This window comes from Camelina sativa, chromosome 1 (genome assembly GCF_030686135.1).
Source record: "Camelina sativa cultivar CO46 ecotype springtype chromosome 1, ASM3068613v1".
Taxonomy (NCBI): domain Eukaryota; kingdom Viridiplantae; phylum Streptophyta; class Magnoliopsida; order Brassicales; family Brassicaceae; genus Camelina; species Camelina sativa.
The window spans coordinates 1,425,382-1,447,217 of record NC_141880.1 but is presented as its reverse complement, the minus strand read 5'-3'; the positions used below and the strand labels follow the sequence as shown (position 1 = coordinate 1,447,217).

The 21,836-nt window shown below is 37.6% G+C and overlaps 7 protein-coding genes and 1 long non-coding RNA gene across 63 annotated transcripts; 2 read left to right on the top strand and 6 right to left on the bottom strand.

Moving 5' to 3' along the window:
- Nucleotides 1-57: 57 nt before the first annotated feature.
- LOC104701135 (peroxisome biogenesis protein 12) lies at nt 58-3,213 on the bottom strand. Of its 5 annotated transcripts, none has more exons than XR_015560917.1 (10): nt 2,877-3,180; nt 2,671-2,776; nt 2,435-2,583; nt 2,073-2,322; nt 1,690-1,799; nt 1,362-1,619; nt 1,156-1,242; nt 799-885; nt 572-709; nt 58-487 (listed from the first exon to the last, which is right to left on the bottom strand). XR_015560917.1 is itself a non-coding variant. In XM_010416808.3 (10 exons), exons 1-10 carry the CDS (start codon nt 2,982-2,984, stop codon nt 416-418), a joined length of 1,182 nt encoding a protein of 393 aa, XP_010415110.1. In that variant the 5' UTR covers nt 2,985-3,213; the 3' UTR covers nt 58-415. The 5 variants fall into 5 exon arrangements, 3 of the variants coding, with proteins under 3 accessions (XP_010415110.1, XP_019099842.1, XP_087312815.1); XR_015560880.1 differs by having other exon boundaries at nt 1,362-1,440; XM_010416808.3 differs by having other exon boundaries at nt 1,362-1,436; nt 2,877-3,213.
- Nucleotides 3,214-3,650: 437 nt separating this feature from the next.
- Nucleotides 3,651-7,093, bottom strand: LOC104700996 (myb family transcription factor PHL13-like). 2 transcript variants are annotated; one of them, XM_010416650.3, is made up of 8 exons: nt 6,863-7,093; nt 5,304-5,758; nt 4,932-5,172; nt 4,768-4,844; nt 4,643-4,688; nt 4,415-4,475; nt 4,256-4,325; nt 3,651-4,123 (listed from the first exon to the last, which is right to left on the bottom strand). In XM_010416650.3, the coding sequence occupies exons 2-8, from the start codon at nt 5,745-5,747 to the stop codon at nt 3,854-3,856; spliced, it is 1,209 nt and encodes a 402-aa protein (XP_010414952.1). In that variant the 5' UTR covers nt 5,748-5,758; nt 6,863-7,093; the 3' UTR covers nt 3,651-3,853. The 2 variants fall into 2 exon arrangements, with proteins under 2 accessions (XP_010414952.1, XP_010415014.1); XM_010416712.3 differs by having other exon boundaries at nt 5,304-5,753; nt 6,863-7,079.
- A 1,434-nt stretch (nt 7,094-8,527) lies between these two features.
- Nucleotides 8,528-9,655, bottom strand: LOC104700906 (large ribosomal subunit protein uL14x/uL14z/uL14y). Its single transcript, XM_010416545.3, has 4 exons — nt 9,618-9,655; nt 9,063-9,347; nt 8,924-8,965; nt 8,528-8,748 (listed from the first exon to the last, which is right to left on the bottom strand). The coding sequence occupies exons 1-4, from the start codon at nt 9,628-9,630 to the stop codon at nt 8,666-8,668; spliced, it is 423 nt and encodes a 140-aa protein (XP_010414847.1). The 5' UTR covers nt 9,631-9,655; the 3' UTR covers nt 8,528-8,665.
- Nucleotides 9,656-10,044: 389 nt separating this feature from the next.
- On the bottom strand, nt 10,045-13,843 carry LOC104700814 (histone-lysine N-methyltransferase SUVR4). Its single transcript, XM_010416440.3, has 8 exons — nt 13,200-13,843; nt 11,871-12,754; nt 11,472-11,734; nt 11,321-11,387; nt 11,166-11,216; nt 10,767-10,860; nt 10,489-10,542; nt 10,045-10,353 (listed from the first exon to the last, which is right to left on the bottom strand). Exons 2-8 carry the CDS (start codon nt 12,726-12,728, stop codon nt 10,325-10,327), a joined length of 1,416 nt encoding a protein of 471 aa, XP_010414742.2. The 5' UTR covers nt 12,729-12,754; nt 13,200-13,843; the 3' UTR covers nt 10,045-10,324.
- Nucleotides 13,844-14,113: 270 nt separating this feature from the next.
- Nucleotides 14,114-14,822, bottom strand: LOC147949443 (uncharacterized). The gene is made up of 2 exons (XR_015560688.1): nt 14,537-14,822; nt 14,114-14,435 (listed from the first exon to the last, which is right to left on the bottom strand). It is a non-coding gene; the product is annotated as an uncharacterized LOC147949443 (long non-coding RNA).
- On the top strand, nt 14,349-19,768 carry LOC104703322 (uncharacterized). 50 transcript variants are annotated; one of them, XM_087456128.1, is made up of 25 exons: nt 14,349-14,579; nt 14,680-14,723; nt 14,817-15,036; nt 15,145-15,199; nt 15,324-15,372; nt 15,452-15,544; nt 15,620-15,697; nt 15,906-15,972; nt 16,037-16,133; nt 16,229-16,298; nt 16,444-16,496; nt 16,593-16,646; nt 16,756-16,887; nt 17,015-17,082; nt 17,170-17,261; nt 17,404-17,513; nt 17,668-17,774; nt 17,892-17,986; nt 18,088-18,293; nt 18,432-18,516; nt 18,606-18,710; nt 18,895-18,992; nt 19,092-19,146; nt 19,245-19,332; nt 19,526-19,768. In XM_087456128.1, the coding sequence occupies exons 9-13, from the start codon at nt 16,038-16,040 to the stop codon at nt 16,795-16,797; spliced, it is 315 nt and encodes a 104-aa protein (XP_087312254.1). In that variant the 5' UTR covers nt 14,349-14,579; nt 14,680-14,723; nt 14,817-15,036; nt 15,145-15,199; nt 15,324-15,372; nt 15,452-15,544; nt 15,620-15,697; nt 15,906-15,972; nt 16,037; the 3' UTR covers nt 16,798-16,887; nt 17,015-17,082; nt 17,170-17,261; nt 17,404-17,513; nt 17,668-17,774; nt 17,892-17,986; nt 18,088-18,293; nt 18,432-18,516; nt 18,606-18,710; nt 18,895-18,992; nt 19,092-19,146; nt 19,245-19,332; nt 19,526-19,768. The 50 variants fall into 50 exon arrangements, with proteins under 50 accessions (XP_087312254.1, XP_087312335.1, XP_087312270.1 ...); XM_087456209.1 differs by having other exon boundaries at nt 14,381-14,579; nt 15,452-15,473; nt 17,015-17,086; nt 17,892-17,951; XM_087456144.1 differs by having other exon boundaries at nt 14,381-14,579; nt 15,452-15,473; nt 17,015-17,086.
- LOC147949442 (V-type proton ATPase catalytic subunit A-like) lies at nt 18,297-19,313 on the top strand. The gene is made up of 6 exons (XM_087463437.1): nt 18,297-18,352; nt 18,432-18,438; nt 18,606-18,710; nt 18,895-18,992; nt 19,092-19,146; nt 19,245-19,313. The coding sequence occupies exons 1-6, from the start codon at nt 18,297-18,299 to the stop codon at nt 19,311-19,313; spliced, it is 390 nt and encodes a 129-aa protein (XP_087319563.1).
- A 174-nt stretch (nt 19,769-19,942) lies between the features above and the next one.
- LOC104700404 (plasmodesmata-located protein 4) lies at nt 19,943-21,740 on the bottom strand. 2 transcript variants are annotated; one of them, XM_010416020.3, is made up of 4 exons: nt 21,028-21,740; nt 20,571-20,945; nt 20,360-20,482; nt 19,943-20,261 (listed from the first exon to the last, which is right to left on the bottom strand). In XM_010416020.3, the coding sequence occupies exons 1-4, from the start codon at nt 21,491-21,493 to the stop codon at nt 20,254-20,256; spliced, it is 972 nt and encodes a 323-aa protein (XP_010414322.2). In that variant the 5' UTR covers nt 21,494-21,740; the 3' UTR covers nt 19,943-20,253. The 2 variants fall into 2 exon arrangements, with proteins under 2 accessions (XP_010414322.2, XP_087310906.1); XM_087454780.1 differs by having other exon boundaries at nt 20,118-20,261; nt 20,360-20,479.
- Nucleotides 21,741-21,836: the final 96 nt, after the last annotated feature.

The window sequence follows — 21,836 nt, the reverse complement described above, 5'->3', positions numbered from 1 at the left end:
GAATCGAATTTGAGCCTGACAAAACGACTTAAGTTTGAAAGTTTGGAGCCATGAAAGTTTGAACTCCAATCATTTCCTCCATTCTTTTTATTTTTAAATTGATCAGTATAAATTTAATTTATCCTTCCCCATAGTGCAACAATATACAACAATTTTGAAACTGAAACTAAGAAAAAACAACCATTTCTCTGCCTTCTTAGTCTTCACCAAATTCAGCTTTGATTAGAATTAACACAGCTTGTTTTCAATCCAACAAGCACTTGATCCCAGACTAGATGAGCTCTACATGAAAGCTTTCTCCATATATATATATATATGGCGGTCTTTGAACTCATCCGGTTAAAACTCTAAATTGCTGCAGAGAACGGTGACGTAACTCTCACAATTTGGCTTAAAACCATTAAATAGATGGGTCTTAAGTGTCATGAAACAGCCTCCTAATCTGATCCACGCTGGCCGGAATCAATGTAACCGGACATCGCTTGTACTGTGTGATTACCACAAAAGACGGATATAAGCTTATACCGAGGTTGGTTTTTGGGAATATAGAGAGATGATTTGGAGAACTAACCTTTGTAACATACTTAAATACGCATGAGTAGCAGAAAACAAATCCAGAGACCGTGACAACTGATGGGTTTGCACGTTTTTGCAAGCACAACGCGCAGAGGGATCTGTTGGGAGGTAGAGGGATTCCTTCTTTGGCCATCTATTAGAAAAATAACCAAAAAGCACTTAGTTGACTGAGTGAAAGAAGTCTACATTAGTTTCAGTAAAACCTACGAACTGACTGATTACCGTTGGGGCTGGAGGAGGTGGAGGTGGAGGGTACACTGTTGGAGCTGATAATCTCTCTTCAGCTGATTGATACCACCATTCCATCATCTAAAAAAACCAAAACACACGAATATGAATGAGAGGTTTAGGTTCAACTATTTTATGGATGCGATGAAATTTATACCGAGAGACAAAGACACCAAAAGTATAGCAATTAGCTCTATGGCTTAACGCTGTGGCTGTAGCATATAAAATCCAACTTATGTGATCTATGCTTAGGACTATTTCCAAAGGATTCTTCTTCAGAATGTGCTGGAAGCTTTCAAGACAGTATAATAAGAGAAGAACCATATAGTGGAAAAATTTGTGGCTACTTACTTTGAAGATAAAAACTGCTGCAATCAGACCGGTTTGGGCGTAGTCAAGCACTGCATATGAGCAGCTAAGAAGTGCCCGTTGCACTGTCTAATTCAATATTCAAAACAATACTATCAGACCTTGGATCACTAAAGTGTGAGCAGTAGTAAGAATCAGCCTATCTCATTCACTAAGTTACAGGAAGTTTAAGAAAACAGAAATCATACTTTTAACCAAGGAGGACCACGAAGCCTGTCACGCTCATGATTCCGTATCTTTGAAATTCTTGACGATGTGTCCATCTATCTTGGCATCAAAGAGGAAAAGAGCAACACAAGAACTGTGTTAAAACATAACACATGTAAATTTACCACTTTGAAGGTTTTATAGGTCTGTTAATGATGATATAACTTCCTGCAGCAAGATATATCAAGGAAACCAAACGGTGGAATTTCAAGTATATCGTCCAAAAAAGGCCAAGCGCCCTAATTCAATGTGGAGCATAGTAAGATAATGGTGACACGAAATTTCAATCAGGAAGGAGGAAGTTAATACCAGTTCTTGCCCTGTAGCTCGACAAACTTGAATCCCAAGAGCTTGTAGTCCAAGAGAATAAAATCCCGTAGCATCCAGTAGATATAAGAGCTGGTAAGTGAACGACAATCCTGCACAGATAATCTCAAATAAGCTAACTACATATAAATGCTAGAGATCAAATAATAATCCCTACGTCAACGAAACGCAGTGATAACGTCTATTATTCAGGATTACTAATGCTAATAGCATGGATTCAATTCATACTGGGAAACCAAAATTTCATAATTGATCAATGCACTATCCTCCACAGGGTAAACTAAGAAGTGCTCCTAATTATGCTTAAGAATCATCAGATACTAGGCAACCAGAAAAGCCCATGCTCTACATGAATCCACAATTACCTTCACTTGATGCATGTATCCAAGGATAACAGACAGCTATAAACTTTTTTATTTTGGTAGCTAATTGTACTCGAACAGAAAGCTCTTCATTCCCACTAGGCTCTCTTGTAACAATTGATTCTTCCCCTGTGAAGAAGTCAGTTTCATCAAATCCTTGATCCTCAGTTCCCCATAAACTTTCCCTGAGCCTCGCTTCCCTTTCTTTGTTATAGATTGCATGCAACTTAGACTTGAAGTACGGTAACACAACCTACAAAAAACACTTGTTAGAAGGAAAAGTACAAAGCTTTAAGGCAAAAGAAGCTTTCTGCCTTCAGCAGATACCTATTTACAAGGTTTTGGATTTAGGATAGAGTCAGTACCAGAAACACAACAGAAAGGATTCTTTGACGCTTCTCTAAACCGGAATGTTGAACTTCTTCGCTAGAATCCTTCCTGGCACTATCTTTCCTCAATCTCAATCTCGCTGATTTCCTCCTCAAACCATACAATGATTCAGCAAACGAAGCATCTGCAACAACTCACAAAAACTAAACTTTATAAGCAGAGATTCCAATACACACACTCCCCAACCCCAAAACAGTTTCGAGAAGCTAACCTGTGGTTCGTAAGCTGTGTCCTTCAAGAATAAGCATCAGAGCAGCAAAGAATTCATCCTCGTAGTCTAAAATCTTATGGAGGAACGATCGTCTCAAAGCAAAAACCTAAAAAAAAGAATCACACAAAAAAAAAAAATCTAAGAATCAAAACCGGTAAGTACCAAATCACAATCCTCAGAAGAAGAAGTAGAGAAAGGCATTATACGCCGAGGGAATAAGTGAGAGCGGCGCGAAGGCTAGCCGGAAGTTGCTGAGCTGCAGCCATCTCAAAGAAGGTGGGGCGTGTGCCTTCACCTCCCACCTGAAACAACATCTTCTTCCTCCAATCCTTTATCCCTCTCTTCCCTTTCTTTTTCTAGTTAGTGAGATAGTTTGATAAAGGCGAGACCTTTGTTTTTTTTTTTGACTGAGATTGAGACCTTTAGCTTCTTCAGAATTGCAGAAATTGGGAAAGAAGATAGAGAGAGAAGAGAACCATTGAGAACAAAAAAAAAAAAAAAAAAAAAAAACGCAATTCGAGAGAAGCGTATTAATTACGTCATAATTAGCAAAGTCTTTTGCCACGTCATCTTAAATAGCTGATTCATCAACCGACAACAGTCCAGCTCGACAGTGATTTGTCCACGTCATCTCTATTAAATACTCCCTCCGTTTCAAAAAAAATATAAGATGTTTTAGTAAAAACACGCATATTAAGATATATTTACTTTTAAAAAGTTTAATTAATCATAAACAAGTCTGCATAATATAAAATATAAATTTAATTTAAAAGTTGCATAGAAAGTCGAAAACAAAGAATCGAGGGTCCAGAAGAGAATTGGCCATTTAATCTTGTAAACTAATCGAGACCGAAATTGGAAAAAAAGATACGAACAGAGAGGAATAACCAATCGATGAAAGAACATGAAACCATTCTGTTTCAATAGAGGTACCAGAAACGGTTATTATGAAACAAAAATACTTCTCTAAATAAAAATACTTCTCTAAACATTTATCCTATATTATGAAAAACGGAAGGAGTATGTTCTTGTTTTGATTACAATTGGGAGAAATCATCAATGTTGTTCATTTTATTGCTGCTGTGAATTTCACATAAAGCACGAACAAAAAAAGAACATAATTACATCTGTAGCAACGTCTTTAGGTCAGTAAGTATCATAACTTCTTCAGTCATTAAGATGTCTAATCTTCTCTAACCCGTTTCCTATTACTCCCAGAAGCAGATTCAGTTTGAGACATTGTGTTAGAACCAATCTGCAGTTTCTGAGTTATTGTTGATGTTTCTGAATTGGTTGCTCTATTAGGGAGGAAAACTTGTGAAGGGTTTTGTGATGGAGCTGACCCTTTAGCTTCTGGCATTGATGATGACTCTTGCATCTTCTGTTGTTTCTCAATCATCATCTGAAGATACCGACCTTGTTCTTCGATTCGTAACTGCAGTGATCTTTGGATCTGCAATTGTATGACGACCAAGGTCAGATCAACATCACCAGATAAAACCAAAAACTAAGGAATCAAACAGATGAAGAGGAAAAGACACTGTTCTGTTCCATACAAGCTTCTTTTAGGCAGTTGTTATCATACCTCAAGTTGCTCGTGGAGTTGTTTTTGAACTTTCATCTGTAACCGTAGAGCTTCAGTGATTTCAATGCTCCTGGAAAAGAAGAAAAAAAAATGTATGTGAATAAAACACATTCCTCGGTGTACATAGTAATTCTGACAGAAGACTAAATTTTTTCTTACGTCTTCAAGTCAAGAGATTTGATATCTTCAATGGTTTTCAAATTCTTCATTGGAGGTTCTTCTGTTCATTAAGAAAAACAAATTTAGTGTCAAGAGGTGTTTCTTCACACAAAAATAATTTTAGATTCCATTGAAACTTTATAAGAAGTTTCCAAGTAATAATCAAAGGCTCTTGTGAAAAATTGAGAAGAAAGTTTGATCCTTAGATGGAAACAATTATATGAGTACCTTTATTTTCTGAAAGATCCGGTTTATACCTAGCAGTTCTGTATTTCTGGAGAAGTCAACAATATAAAGATGGTTAACATGAGCTTAAGCATACAAACTGGAAACAGATGGACAATAATAACAACCTGCAAATGGCTTTTGACATGATAAATGGTCAAACCGGGACTATTGATAAGCTTCAAAACAGCCTTAGGGGTGGCTCCTGTAGTTTTCAAGTGTAAGGCAAGAGAATGATAAGTTGTTGAGCTAAACTTTGGAGACATAAAAAGAGAGAAAAGGGCTTACGCACGTTCACTACCACCGAGCTGATTGACAGCTTCGACAAATGCTTCATGAAGTTCTGGTGTCCAACGCATTCGTTGCTTAGATGTCATCGAACTAGCTGGTGAGTTTTTGGCATTAAAAGGATCCATTGTCATCGAACTCGCTGGTGAGTTTTTGTTATTAAAAGGATCCATTGATGGATCCACCTCATGCTGATTATTAAGCACTATCTCTTGCCTTGCCATATCAGAAGACGGTGTTGGTATCTGCAGGACATAATTAGAGCCAGTCTTAATAGCAGAATCATGAAGACAATACATTGCTGACAGAGGAACGCTAATGAATGATTGGACAAAGGAATAAGCATAGAGATTCATATATAGTTGAGAAAACGAACCTTTGAATCTAGATTGAGGGCATTAGGATCACCTAGAAGCTCTGGCCAATCATCAGACATCAGCTGGTCCGCCCAGTCTGGCCATTCGCTTTTTGATTGGACTTCCTTGGATGAGACCATAGCTCTACTGCTCTCCGCTTGTGGAACCGGAACAGGAAAATCAAAGAAGCCCTGAAGCTGATCTGAAGACCAGGGCATATTTCTCTGCTCTTGAGGCTGATTGATCACTTGCAAAGATTGTGTATCCTGCCTCTGCCCTCCTTCAGAGACATGAGCAACAGTCGTTCTGCTTCTTAGCACTGTAGAAACGGGCGGCCGTGCCTGGGAGGAAGATGAAACATAGGCACCATTGCAGAATCCGGAAGAAGATGAAAACGAATTCCCACCAGAACTGCCACCAGAGACCAGCGGAAATGCCTGACAGGGGACGGGGTTGTTATTCATCAGTTCCTATCCTGATGAAACCCACAAAATGTTAGGAAAGTAACGGTTGTGTCTCTCATCTAGAGTTGCAAATGATGAAGACATAGCGGTTGGAAAACTATAATCTCTAGCAAGTGTCATTGAATAAGTGCAGTATTCAGAAGATAACTATAGATAACAGAATCCTAGCACAAAAGGGGCTATTTAGCTTAACAAGGAGCTTTACACAGAAACAAATATGAGACTCACTATCACCAACTTATATATACAGAAAAGGGCTATTTCCCTTTCAAAAATACTTCAAAGGAATATTCTTCACTTTATATGTTTTGCCTTGGATTTGGATCATAAAAATTCTTAGCTTTCCTTCACTTTTTTGCCCCTAAACTTCAGCAAATACCGCAAAAGGAAAGATAAAAAGGCACAAGAAGAAATTCTTTGATTATCTCTATCCAAAACTAAACATGTCTAAGCCATGAACCACACGAAGCTATCATGGAGATGACAGATGCATCAAAATCAAACAGAAACAAGATATGGAATCCAATGCAATGGGAGAATGAAATTAACGCGCAATTTGGCAAAGAAAAGCAAAGATGGCTTTTCATAAACCACAGGGACGTGCAAAGAAGAGAGTCACCATGAGGACATTATTATCATACAAATTCTAATAAACTCTTATCAAATCGAAACTTTGAAGGAACGAGAATCTAACTAACAGAGAACCAAATCGAAAAGACAGAAAAAGGTTTGTTCACAAAACGACCTTGACCATAGAAATAAGAAGGATTCGTAGATCATAACATGTCAACATCTCATGATTGAACGTTCTAAAAATCCCTTCATGAAAAAAAACAAACCTTTAGCTTAAAAAAAAAATATTCTAATCAAAAACAGAACATAATCTATAGTGAACCAATTCCAAATCAACACGAGACAACAATATCAACTGGACAGCATCAGCAAAGTTAATCACTTTCTTTTTTGTGTGCTTAAGAAAGTGAAAACAATTAATGATTGTTTATTTATTACTTCTTCCTATCACAGCAAAAGAACGCTTCACGCAAATTCACAAATCACAAAACTTGATTATTTCGAAACCTCGTAATTCATAAAATCAGCTAAGAGGTACTTACCAAAACTCAAACACGACGAAAGAGAATGCCGAGAGAGAGCGGATGGATTATGGAATAGCCAGGAAAACCAAAAAAGATGGAATCTTTACTCGACTCAGCAGCACTCATGAAACAACGCAGAATCCAATACCTAATGAATTAGACAAAAAAAAAAAAAAGGTCTTTAATTGAATGATTGGAACAAAACGAAAACAAAAAAATGTTTCCACAGAAGCTCATTGGTTTGTTACTAACCGTAGGATTGATATACACTTAAGTTATAGAAAGTTTAATGATAAATATCAACGGAAGATATTCATGCAGAGCACGGGAATTGAATGCTCTTTGCCGTAGAGGATTATGGCTGCTGTAACATTAAATTAATTATGGGAAAAATGTCATTAAAATCCCGAAGTCTATGTTTTCGTTGATTTTAATTACGAAGTCTATGTTTGGAGGAATAAAACACTAATTAGCTGTTGACTTCAAAATAAATCCCAAACTTTTGTTGACTCAGCCATTCGAGGCACCACGTTAAGTGGTCAAACAGAGCAATTAAACGGGGTTAATTATCCGTTAACGGTTTCCGTTTACAACAAGACGACGCCGGTTTATTTATCTCTAAACTCTGGTTCGAAGTCCTCGCAGAATTCTTCTTCTACACCAACACGGTTACCATCTTCCTCTACAATTACTTGGTTTCCATTTCCATTCCCCTCATTATCATCTTCCTCTTCGTTGAAGTCTTCTTCGACACCAGCTTCGTACCAATATCATCACAATCTTCGTCGCCACCAACCTCACAATCATCTCCACTAACGGCACCAAATTCTTCAAAGGGACAACAATCATGCTCTTCTAAAGGAATAGGCTCACTTAAGGGACTAGAATTATACGGAATAATTACAGTACTTACCCCGCCAGCCAATTCGGGAACAGTTGACTCGGGAGCGTTCAAACCAGAAGCAGTCGACTCGAGAGCAATTGAACCGTGGGCAGTAGACTCTTGAGCAGAGGATTCGCCAGCATTATCAGGCTTCTTCTGTTTAGGACGACGAGTAGCAATCTTCTTTCTCGGAGTCATTGATGAATCGATTAGGGTTTCTGATTTGGGATAATTGAAATCGATTAGGGTTTGTCAATTGGGGGAAATGAGAAATCGATTAGGGTTTGTCGGGTTTTAGAGATAAATAAACCGGCGTCGTTTTTGTTATAAACAAAAACTGTTAACGGATAATTAACCCCGTTTAATTGCTCCGTTTGACCACTTAATGTGGTGCCTCAAATGACTGAGTCAATGAAAGTTTGGGATTTATTTGAAATCAACAGGTAGTTAGTGTTTTATTCCTCTAAACATAGACTTCGTGATTAAAATTAACGAAAACATAGAATTGGAGATTTTAATGACATTTTTCCCAATTAATTATACATTTTAAAGTGTTTGACCTAGTTTATATGATTTTAATATGCGTCACTAATTTCCCTTCAATTTGTTATTCAACAAAGAGAAATTTACTATTTGGTTTGTATTTTCTGAGTAGTTAACAAAAAAATAAAAAAAAAGGATTAGAGTAGTAGACTTTGAATTTCCCAAACACTGGCGACTGAAGAATGAACAAAAAAAAAATTCATAGGTAAACGATAGGTTGAAATGCCAACGTGACTTGAAATGCTAATGTGACAAACTGGCACCAAAAACGAAGTTGTTATAGGAACTAGAATCAAGTTTAAGGCATAACACAAGACTAAGACAAAAACAAAACATCCTTCAAGAGATTAAGTGCAAAACGTTTAACACAAAATATAGATGCCGAGCTTGCTAGCTTAAACGATGGCGTTAGCAGCACTTGCGATTCTTGGCCATAGATCAGCACACTCTTTTCCGATTGGTCCAGTGATAGCAGATCCTAAAAGATACAAGAAAGACACACTTATGAGCTACAACTAAACATGATACTAATACTCACTTATCAATAAGAATTTGGGTTCAAGTTACTTCCTCTAGTAATTACTAACTCATCAGGAGATAAACAAGTAGAACCAACTGATCAGAAACAATGTACAAAGGTAAGAACTTTGTACCTTTCATTTCACCCTTGGGATTGACGATGACACCAGCATTATCTACAAAAATAAAAATCACAACTTTTCAATCAGACTTTCACAGTTCAAAGGTACAACAACAACGACTTTACACACAAAATCAAACACAAATGCTTACCCTCGAAATACATGAAGACACCATCCTTTCGGCGCCATGGCTTCCTCTGCCTAACGATGACAGCAGGGAGCACCTTCTTACGGAGATCAGGCTTACCTTTCTTGACAGTAGCCATAACCATATCACCAACACAAGCTGATGGCAAACGGTTAAGACGTCCCTTGATTCCTTTAACAGAAATGATGTAAAGGTTCTTAGCTCCGGTGTTGTCAGCACAGTTAACAGTAGCTGCCACTGGAAGACCTAGTGACATCCTGAACTTGTTACCAGAGGTTCCTCCTCTTCCTATATAATATCAAATCAATTTAAAAACAGTAAGCATCAACCAAAAGTAGTTACAGATCAAAATGATTTCTATATTGCTATATAGATGCATCAACAAAAACGTAGATCTCTTCTACATAGCTAAGATCTAAGAATAAAGATTCATATTCATCATAATCCAGGGCGTAGCTAATAGCAATTACATGTAAAATTCAAGGTGAATCGAAAAGCGTAAACATAGATTCCGTAACAGATGATGAAGATGAACGAGATAGAGAAGCGTGTTGTTACCTCGCTTCGACATGGTTGCAGACTTAGCAGCTCTCCTCAGAAGAAAATGTAGTGACAGCGCCGGGAGGGTTTATATATGCTTAAACTAGGGTTTTCTTCGTGTGTTGTTGTGAGCTGCTGACCTGGATTTTATTTTTATGGGCCGACGAATATTACCAATAAAGCCCAATTATGTTTTTTTTAACCCCCATATCTCAAGCTCAGAAAGTTAAAACGTCTAAAAAGTATATCTTTTGTCTCTAGAACAACTTGTTTTTTTTTTTTTTTTTTTTGGTCAGCTAGAACAACTTGTTTAACACTAGAAAATTTTGATACGATGGGGTCACTCTTTTCTCAGCTACGTACAGCTGAATCTGACTGAATATACCAATGATGGGGCACCTTTTTGATCCAGAGTCTTTACGCTCTATCTACTAGACGAGGACCCTTTTCCACAACCGTGTTGTTTGGTTTATTTAGTTTACAATTGCAGTGAAATCCCTAAAACGATTGAAAAAGAAGGGAACAGAACTAACAGTAAGTTATTTTGGTTGGGCAAACATATAACACTGTAACCTAAAGAAGAAAGAAGGGAATTGTGAAGAGAGTAAAATCTGCGACCATAAAAATTATATATCATCAAGTTGAATCCAGCATTGCTCAAGATGGATCCAAGTGTTTTGTTCGTGGGTCATGTTTCCTTCAATGTCTAGTAATGATCAGTCTCACTAGCGCTTAAACGCCACCACTTTGGAACCTACATTTTAGGAGAAACACTCAACGACTGAATTATTCACTTCAAAGAAACCATAATGAATCAAAAGTTTATGCAGTGGTTATTGATGCTATTCGTCTGAAGATTACTACATCATACTTAGACATTCTTTCTCACCTGATTGTTTTTTAGCAGGAACAATCTTTCTTCTTTCTAACTTGCCTTGAGATCCTGACATATCACCGGAATCGTATAATTAGCCAGCAATTCTAGTTTTTGTTGAAGCTTTTTCTTTTGTTGGAATCATTTCTATGAACCAATGTACTTTGCCAAATGATATTTTTTCGCTTGGATCTCATACAAAACCACATAAGTTCTAACGTAGAATGTGTAAGCAAGCCAGCAGTAAGTCACAAAGGTTTGAACAACAAAAACACTGTGTAAAGATAACTCACCTTTTGTTATTTTGTCTCTGCATGATTCGCTTCCGCAATAACATCGAAATGCCTTTATTGGATGACTTTTATCATTGAAGTCTATCATGTAATCCTGCAATTAAAAACACAGGTTATTTGAAGTGAGAATGTATGTGTACAACTCAAGAGTAAAAAACATTATGGTAAGGGTGGAAAGACGTGTTCCATCTCTGTTCATGGAGTCTGTTCATGGAGCCAACTAAAAACACCACAGATAACTAGGATGGCAAAATTATCAACATGCTCTAATGAAATGTATGGCTGTAGTGCAATATCCACAGTTAAGAGCGCAAATCTTCTTTAGCTATGTGAGTATTTGTAACTATGTGTTCAATACAGAGAAGTTGAAACGAAGGTTAGCTTAATCCTGGTGCTTACCCATGTCAACTCATCCATGGCCTTTACATCTCGTAGGGTAAAAAAGGCAATCTGCACGTTATCAAACCCAGAATTTCCTTAAACTCACTACAAAATACTTTCACAATCAGTACTTTCAAGAAGATCAGGTTAGAGTGGAGAAACCAGATACTTACATGATAATAATGTCTGTCAGGAGTCTCAATTTCTACCGGAATATCAATCATGTTTGCATCCTCGCATCTGCATCAACAATAAAGTTCATAAGAACCAGAAACTCTCAAGGGGAGCACCAAAAACCATAGCAAAACAAGCGTTGATTGATACCTGTGATTGATAAACCTTGCGACATTTCCACAGATTGTGGCATCCAGGCAGAGAGCTTCTTCATCTTTAAGTTCCTTTTCAGAACCCCAGTCTGCATCCAGAGTTACAGGATATGTATGCCGCTCACCACTAGATCTTATATTCCGGTCGTATAACTCCGTGTTGGTCAATATTTCACCAATGTATTCACAGACAAAGGTTCCTTTTGGCAAGTCTTGCAGTGTTCTAAGACCCCATCCTTTCCCTTCTTGCGTAAAGTAAACCTGAAATATATATATATATATTTTGCTTGTCACATGAGGAAGCCAGCCATCAAGACAAGAAGCCATATAGAAGACTAACTCAAAACAGTTATGGTCAACATGTAAAATCCAATGTAATTTAGCTTAAAAATGTTACCTGCAGTTTGGACCTTATCCCTCTCTGTACTACTCGATTTCCACAGTGCATAGCACATCCACACTTTCTCCAGCATTCCTTAATGAACTTCCGGATTAGGTGACCATCACATTTTCCGTGTGTGCCATTATCGTGGTCTCTCTCCAAAGGGCAGTCTTTGCAGTAAAACTTATGAAACCTATCTGGTTCCTTTTTCATCTTTAAACAGGTGTCCAGAAACTTCTCCTTTAGCAACCCTCCATTGGTATAAGCATATTCTCCACTGGTTTCACGAGCACAAGCACATGGAAGGTCAGCTGAAAGACAGTCGCCTTTGCAGTTCGCACAGCAATCTTCATCAGAAATACGAGCCAGAGACACGTGGACATAAGCACTTTGGTAAACAATGTTGTGAGGGATGTAAGTAAACTTTGGGGCATCCTCGCTTCCAACATCATCGACAAGAGATATTTCAACGCTCTCAGAACCTTTGGTGATGTCAGAAATTCTGTTTCTATATTTCCTCTTGCGATCACCATTATTGTTCTGAACGGAGGAACCTGAGGTTGCAGAACGGGTCTCGTAAGATTTTTTCAGAGAAACAGGAGAGTCAATGACCTTAGGATTCTTCCCTTTGTTATTGCCATTGGATGAACCTTCAGTTAGCTTGTTCTTGTCTTCTTCGTCAACAGAGAGAACAGCGTCGATGAGTGCAGAATAGTTATCCAATTTAACTAATGACCAACTGCCACCAGCCTCTTGTAGGAGCTTCAGAAGCACTGGCATTGTCTTTTCATCAGGAATAGACAATTCCCTTGTTTTCTCCAAAGCTTTGCGTACCTTGTCGTCTTTCTCAGTGAGCATCATTGGTTGTTCCATATCAAAATCACCTTCCTAAACGGAACCTGCAAAATTTACTCATCAATGCAGATCACCAAAACCTAATAAGACACATCAATGCAGCAGCTCTTAAGATAAAAAAAAGTAAACAGATCAAATTGATGCTCTGATATTATTATATAGCTATCCATTTAAAAACTGAATCATGACTACCAAAATCGAAGAAACCCATACCTTTATCAGCAAAATCACACCACTAGAAAGAAAGAAAGAAAGAAAGAAAAAAAAAAACCCTAAAAACTGGTTATAAAATGGCGAATTCAGAATCATAGAATCAACAAGGAGAACTGATTCCGACACTTTCAAAATTAACAAGCACTAAACAGTTACCAAAACTCACAAAAACAGAGATATCTAGAAAAAAAAAAAAAAAACCAAAATTCGCGAAGTAGAGAAACCCACATTGAACAATTAAGGGAAGAAGATAAAGAGTACAAGACGAGTGAAAACCTCAGTGTGGTGAGAGACTATAACGAAATCGGAGGAAGAATGCTTCTTCTGGAATTGAGCCGGCGGCGGCTAAAATACAAAACCAGAATTTGAGGAAGACGGCGAATGATTGGTTGGATGGTTGAGAGATTGTGCATGCAAAAAAAAAAAAAAGAGAGAGAGAGAAAGAGAGCTCCAGCTTTTAGGATTATAAAATTAAATTAATAACATCAATTTTCGAATTGATAAATGACCTAAACAGATCCATCCATCCATTTACAAACACCCACCCCCAGACAACTACTTTTCTACTCTGTATCTCACTGCTGCGTGAGGTGAGAGAGAGAGAGAGAGAGAGAGAGAGAGAGTATATCATTTGACAGATCCATTTCCAGATTTGAGTGATACTGTTTTCTATTTTTGTACTAGGTCCATTAAATAGGCCCATTCACTAAAATGGCATACATATATTTGTACATGAAGAAGAAAATCAAAAGTTAAAACTAAAAACAGAGACGCATATGTAAATTAAAATCGATAGTTGAGAATATCTTATCAAACTGAACCTTAAGTTATGCATAAGCTCTCTTGATCAAGTGGACCGCCACTGTATTTATGTAGTATATAACCATTATGCTTATCAACAATATGACTGAGAAGAAGACTCTCTCTCTCTCGCTCCCAGTCGCACTAGTAATTACAACACAAATCCCCCCGTTGGTCAAAAGCATAGGATACATTATTTAAAAAACCGACATTTCACAAAACCGGTGGAAATTGACGTATTATTATTATTATTATTATTATTATTATTATTATTATTATTCATGAGGTTTGTATATTATTATGAGAAATCTAACGAATCTCCAAAACCGGTGTTAACCCACTAAATTCCCTATTACTATCCCACAAAACCGGTATTAACCAGGACCAGGTTATAGAGAACCGGGGTCTGTTGAACCGAACCGTCAAAATTGATTTGTAACTCAAACCGTCGGATTGGACGTAAAAAGTCAAACCAACATTATTTGTTCTAGAGAACCGGATCTGTTCATTATTTCCTTTTCTCTCAAACAATCAAAGTAGGAATTCCCCTTTTCAATAATTACAACAAATAGGGTTTTTTTTTTTAAAAAATTTACAAATAGGAGTTTCCTTTTTCTCTTTCACAAGTTTCACAACAAACGTAAACACTTATCTGATTAGTTGTTTATAAATACGTACTGTCATCATCTCTTCTTGTTTCCTATTCCTTCCCTGCGAAATTTTGTTTTTATACGAGAGAGAGACTTAAGAGAGACACAATTAGGAGGGAGAGAGGTTATAATTGCGACGTACGGAAGAGCAAACATACATACCTGAACAAAGGTTAGAGAGAAGAGAGGTGCAAGAACAAAATTGGTAAAGCTTTTAAATTTAATCTTTCATTGATTTCTCTCTCTCTCTCTTCGTTGTTGTTCGTTCATAGCTAACCCTTGGTGATCTTTTGTTTTATACACAGATTACAGATAGCGACAACTCCAAAAACCCTAGATCCAGATCAAGGTCGACGAATCCGTATTCGTTACTTAGAGAGAGTACTCTGCTTCACTTCATCATCGCTAACTCTAACCCCTGCTCTGTTGTCGTTACCCTTAGGTCGTCAATGATGAAGAAGATTCGTTGTGGCTTCAAAGGACAGCGGTTCGGAAATTTTTGGAAATTGGGCTTTTGGTGTTAGTTGGCGGCCCATATTCTTCTTTAGGGTCCATTAATTGATACGTCGTCGTCTTGGAACATCGTCTCCTTCCTTCCTTCCCCTTTGTCTGAAATTAAATCGGAACTGAGGAGTGAGGACTGAGGACTGAGTTGATTAGAGGTACATCCTCCGTGTTCCTTCTTCTTCTTCTTCGAAATCTATGATTATTTTTTTCTTGTTACTGAGTTGTGATGTGTGATTTGGAATTCCATGTCTTCTTATTCTCAGAATCGTTGAAGCATTATAATGGCGACGAGAGAGCAAACAAGTCAGAGAGAGAGAGGTATGTATCTTATTTTTTTTTTTTGTGTTCTAATAAAATCTATGATTTTTACTGAGTTTGTGTGTGTATGAATATACTTTGACATATAGGTTTGTTTCTTTTTTTTTTTGATTATGTGAAACAGGTGCCGGTGATTATGTGAAACAGAATCGTCGCCAACGTGATTGCTTAAGGTAACAACAGAAACTGGCTCTACTAATTTGTTCGATGAATTTTTTTTTTTTTTTTTTAAGTTGTTGTTTTGTGAATCAGATCAAGGAGATCATCATTCAAGGTAGAGACCATGTACAAGTAATTCCATGAATGGCACCATGAGCCAACGTCCAAGAAGAAGAACACCTCCAAGTTTTGTTTCAATCATCTATCACTTATGTTTAAGTGCAAATATACTTTGTTTTAACCATTCATACTTTGGTTAAGGTTGGTTCTTGTCATTGTGGGAGACACTCTGGTTCGAGAAAGACTACACATTATCTCCATGAAGCTGCAGGTTGAAAGGTACGACCTACTACCTTCCCCAACTAGTAGCATGTAGTACTAAAACGCACATATTTGTTACAATTTGGTCTGTGTGTGTGTGTTATTCTTTAACCGAAAATGTTAGCTTGTTAAGAACATACTTTGCCGTTTCTGATTTTCCTGTGAAAGTTGTCCTTTGTTTCTTCAAAAGCGATATTTTACTAAAGGTGTACTTTCGTCCATGTAGGAAAGAGCGAAGAGCAAGTCGAGGCGCTGTGAAAAGAGTTGTCTCATCGTGCGGCTGGCTGTGCCAGGTTTGTAGTTCATCTCTCTGCTCTGTGTTTTTGTGACCTCTAGTTTCATGAATTAACATTGCAGGATGTACAAGGATGGTAGCATCATTCCATTAGATGAATCTTTGGGTTATCCTGCAAATTTTTCACTCATGCTGGGATATGATAGTCACCGTCCACAGGTTTCTTTTGACTCTCTCTGTTTCTACATGTCTCAAAACTTAATCAAAAAGCTAATTTTTTTTAATGGATATTATGATTTTTTTGGCTCTCTCAGGTTCCGAGCCAGCCAACACTACATCCAAGCAATGACCCCTATCTTGAAGGAGATTCTGCCACGATCCAAGGTTTGTTTGTTCGTTCTATTGTCCTTCTTTGTGTGTAGTTTACTCTAATCCCTTAATTATTTTTTTCTGTCAAGTCCTTGCATCGGTGCTTCTGTACAAGTAATCTATCTTATTATCTTAACTGAACAATTTCCTTTTTGATCAGTTTACTTGGAAGCAGCTGGATTAACAGATAATGATCCTGTTCGCACAAAGTTCGTGAGTTCTCCTCTTTATCTTCTTTTCTTTTCTCCATTTTTTTTCTTCTAGGCTTATTCATCTGTTGCTACATATAATTTCCCCCTGTTATTACAGCCACTTTCTCTGGAGCTTGGACCAGGAATTTTGGGAAATTATCTTCGATACCAGGTTAAGTTGGATTTATATTCTTGCCAGACATGAAGTTTTTTTATCTGTTTTACCATTACAAAACGGCAGACTCTGGCTTCTGACCATTCTTTTGTTTCATATCTCACAGGAAGCCTTTGAAAAACTATTGCCAGAATATTCGGTCCGGTGATGTGTACATCACTACATCCCTCGGGGTGTTTCTGTCCCAGTTCTTGACAAAGATTGACCTTGGGACTAATTCCCAGCCCAATCATATTTGGTAATCTGTTGTGTTTGACTGCATATGTCTCTCTATTGAAGTGTTAATTTGGTTTTAGTTTTGATGGTCAACTGAATTCAACTTAGTTGGTTCACTTATTAAATTGGTTTGGTTGATAATATGACAGAGCTGGCCTGTGCGTACCCCTAGGCCAGTTGCATCAAAGCTTGCTGCCGATACTCATCTACTTACTGGGCAAGTAATTACTCAATTGTTTTGTTTTAAACCAGTGATAGTCAATTGAAGATGTGTGGTCTTGATTGCTTTCTTTCCTGTTGGCAGTGTGTCCTCTACTCCTTTTCTCTTCTTGGTTCCATCCCTGGTGATTATGGCTGTGGGAAAAACTGTTATCGTCGCCAACATGCTTACTTAAGGTAACAAAACGTAAACTGTGTCTACTGATTTTATCGATGAATTTGCTTCGTTTTTTTTTAAGTTGTTGGTGTATTTGGTTTTCTTTTTCTTTTATTTTTGGTTACAGTTACAATTTTAAAGTTTAATTATTTTGTGAATCAGGTCAAGGAGATCATCGTTCATGGTAGAGACCATGTACGGCTAATTCCATAAATGACACCATTTCATGAGTCAGTGTCCAAGAAGAAGAAGAAGAAGAAGAACACCTCCAGGTTTTGTTTCATATCATCCTTCAATTATGTCTGATTTTGTGTTATTATTTGTTCCTTGTGTTCCTTTGAGATTTGTTAATGATCAGTGTTTCTCTTCATATCAAATTTTGAAAACAATTTGCAATTTGCTTAAATGTGAATTTTATTGTTGTAGGGACCTGAGACGAAGTGGAATTGATAATGGTGCTGGTTGTTCCATTATCGTACAGTTCAGACATTGGCTCTGATGGGAATAGAGAGAGAGGAAATGAAATGGTTGAGGTATATCTCTCTCATTCTGAATCTGCATATTGTCCGTACAGTTCAGACATTTGATCTAATGGGGTCTTCACTATTATTTGAGTTCAACTACTTTTTTAACTGTTCTTATCATTGCAGGATAGAGAGCTATTAGAACCAACACAAAGCAAGCACAGATGTCAACGACAAGTCAAAGAGGTATCTTATTGTCGTGTTCTTATAGATCTATGAAGGTACAATTATTTCCTCGGATTTGATTTAGTATATATATATATATATATATATATATATATATCTTGTTCCTTGTCTTACTTCTCCTTTTTTTTTTTTTCAGTTTATTGACTTGGCTAACATGCTTGCCGACAGTGGATATCCTGCCTATTCAGCAGCACGTTTAGCATCTTTCTATCAACATGCTGGTAAATTAAAATGTCTTGGTGGACCAGACCGTGATGGAAGTGTTACACTTGTTGGCGAGTTTCACGTCCTGGAGGAGACTTTTCAGATTCTGTGACTTCTGCAACCCTTAGTATCAAGCAGGTAATGGTCGATTCCCTATCTTTCATTGTAGATGTACATATTCATATATCTCGATTGAGGTAAACCAGATGGTGTTTGGTTTTAGAACTGCCGCAGACTCGTTTTAGCACTGTTTATGTTTTTTCTTTTCTTCTGCAGGTCTCTGGCATATGGACAAAAGCTTGCCTAGAGAAAACATTTTCCCTCTGTTAATTGGTTGATTTTCTACTCAAAGAATCTAACGGTATGATTACATATTCTCAGTTTAAAACCTGTCTTGGATTACTCTCTCGAATTCTTGTATAAAAAAAGTTGCTTTTTTTATTTCTTCAGGCATTGGAATCTTTCTATGAGAAGTTCGATCAAGATTTCATCTACATCAGGACAAAGGCCAGAGAGGTGTTGCAGAGGGAAGACGATTTTAATGAAACTGTTCAGGTACGTGTCACTTATCCTTGTATAAGTATCAATGTCGCGACTCGGGACTAATTACTTCTTGTCTCAGCGATATGCATTTTAAGGTTTTGAACGATAGTCTTGGCATCTAAACTTGACTTGAGTAATAGAAGAAATTCTTTCAGAAAGGAATTTATTTGACCCGCAAATTGTGTTTTGCATGCAGCTTGTAGGAAAAGATACGCTAGAAGAATGTGGAACAATCACCTTGGAAACAGCTAAGCTACTGAGGGAAGACTACCTTGCACAAAACGCGTTTACTCCGTAAGATTTCCTGGCTCCCTTCGTTTTGGTTTAGTTCTCTCTCTTTCTCTCTCAACGGGTTATTCACTCTTAAACCTTTGGGATGAATCTTTTTTGCAGATATGACAAATTTTGCCCTTTCTACAAGTCCGTGTTGAGGATGCGTGCCAACCAGGTAACTAATATGAGATGATATATAATGATCTATTATGCTAAGTGGGGATTTATGTCAATTGGTTTGTCTATAATTCCATTAAATGTTGTCATACACAGGCGGTTGAGAGAGCAGCTAGAATGGAAGGTCAAAGAGTACTTACACTCTCATCAAGCACCGCTTGGTAGAACTTTTCTACCGTTCAGTGTAAGCAAACTACTTGTTTTCCCTCAATTTATCTTTGGATTTGTTGCATAGCGCTCTAATAAATGATGTCATACACCATCCACCATCCACCATCATTGTTTCCATTAAATGTTGTCATACAACATCGTTGTGGCTTGTTTGCAAATAGATAGAAATCCTGGATTCGTCTAAATTCCTTTATCTGGTGTTTTAGGATACCCGGTTCCTTGTGTGGGTTTTACGGGATCTTTGGTAACTTCTTGTCTAAAGCGTGGGGATCGCAGGTTATGCAACTTTTGCATTTTAATATTTTTGTCCATCTGTGTAAGTAAAATTCCTTTTTAATAGCCTTCAAACGGGTTGTTAAGCTCTCTAAACCAGGTTTGTTTTTTACATTTGGTCACTTCACCATCGTTGTTGCTTGTTAGCAATATATAGAAATCCTGGTTTGGTCTAACTTCCTTTTTACTCATCACCAAGCATAATTGCGATGACTTATTCGAATTCGATTTTGGGGAAATATTTAGCAACAATTGTGTTCCTTTATCCATTTCAGCTACCTATGTTGGTGAACTAACAAGATTTTTTATAGACATGAATCATATTTATGCATGTGTTTAAAAGTCAATGCTTTCTAGTGCCAGAAGATGTAGAAAGAAGGATCTGTATAAAATAGAGATTAAAGTTTGATTTGTAGGGGTGTGGTTTAGTCGCCCATTGATTTGGTTTGACTGATTTTGTCAATAGTGGTCGGATGTCATATTTAGTTTAACTGAGGGAGAAGACTGATGAATACGGCAAGCAAAAGGAAAACAAGTTGTCTGATTTGGTCAGTGATGATTCTGTATCTCGTATCCGAATCACTAGATGTAATTAATACTTGTGTGGAGCTGTCCAAAATTAACTAAACCCTTACACATCTCTATGATGTAAACCTTCTCTTCAACAATCTGCAATAGGAATAGCAAAAATTGAATATTTCCTTTCAAATCAAGTTTTTGTTTAGTCAACTCATATTTCTATTGAAGTTAAACTAATGATAACGTACCATCTCCTTTTTTACGCAAGCTCTTTAGGAACATTAAAAAGATAGCAACAAGGACCAGTGCCGCTACTCCTCCTACAACTATCGCCAACGACTTCCCCGTGTTTACTTTTGAACCTTCTTCTTCTACCAAAAGTAAACAAAATAAAATTGGCAACTCAACTCAAGTACATCATCAACTGATTTTAAGTGGTGTTGGTTCAGTCGTACGTACCGTGGTATGAATTATCGGGAACTTCATGCGGGTGGTATGTATACCCGACGTAGCACCCTTCTAAGTATATTTGACCCGCGATGGACCACCGACACTGTTCTGCCGCTGCAGCAGCCGCGGCAGTGACGCACTCACCGCAATCACAAGCTTCAACGTGGCCATCACACTGAGCCACAACGTGGAGAAGCTTGAAACTATCCTCAAAGAACCCGTGCCCGTCAACTACTCCTGTTTCAGCTGCAGCGAGTGCCTCTCTCTTCAACTCTTCAAATCCGGCAAACGTCTCTGCCGTTGCTCCATCGCATATCTTGTGTATAAGACCGTGTTCGGGGGTTTCGAATAACTTGTGGTTGTTGTGATGATTCCTAGCTCCTTCTGAACACGAACAATAAGAAGATAATCGTGTTGGACACAAACGAAATTTTTACTTACGAGCTACATCAATATGGATACTTACGAGCACTAGGGGTCTCAACACGTTCAAATTCGTATATCAAGTGACATCCTCGGAGATGAACACGAGCTGACGTGGCATTTCCACACAGTCTAGAAGAAATGTCACGAAGAACACTAACACACCTATGGCATATCTCACTCGGATAATCTTCTCTGCACTGGAACCATCCAGAGACGGCGTGCTTTTCGTTACCAACTAGAGTCTTGTAGAACTTAGATCGAGAGGATTCGGATTCGAGTTTGCGTAAGAAAGAAGAAAGGGCTTGTGCACGAAGAATGAGATTCTGATTCGAGTAATTTGGAGTTTTTGTTGCTGTTTTTTGAAGGATGTTTGTGTCCAATGAATCGCATTGTTTGAAAACTAGAGTGTCGTAATCCAATTGGGAAGTGTTGATGAGAGAGGGAAGAGACAGAATTATGATTAGGGCTAGGATTGGTGTGAGAAGAGAGATCAAGTGGACAACCATGGTTGAGACTTGAGACAAAATCTACAGGGAAGAGAGATAGATTATTAATAATATAATTGGTGAATGGAGATGGAAGTTGTGGTAGATTAGATTTTATCTACGTATGTCTACATATGTTTATAATTTGGTTGTGACTTAGATGGTCAAGCGCACGTGCTAAGGTATCTCTCGATCTTTTCTTCTTTTGTTGGTGTGATCATAGCCATTAGATATAATGAGAATGTTTCCAATTTGTCTCGGGTTGTTTAACAAATTTTGTACTGATTTAAGCATTTTGGAACGGTCGTCATCCTATTAACAATATGTGGATTTGGCTGATCCAAAAAAATGTTTAAAATCACAC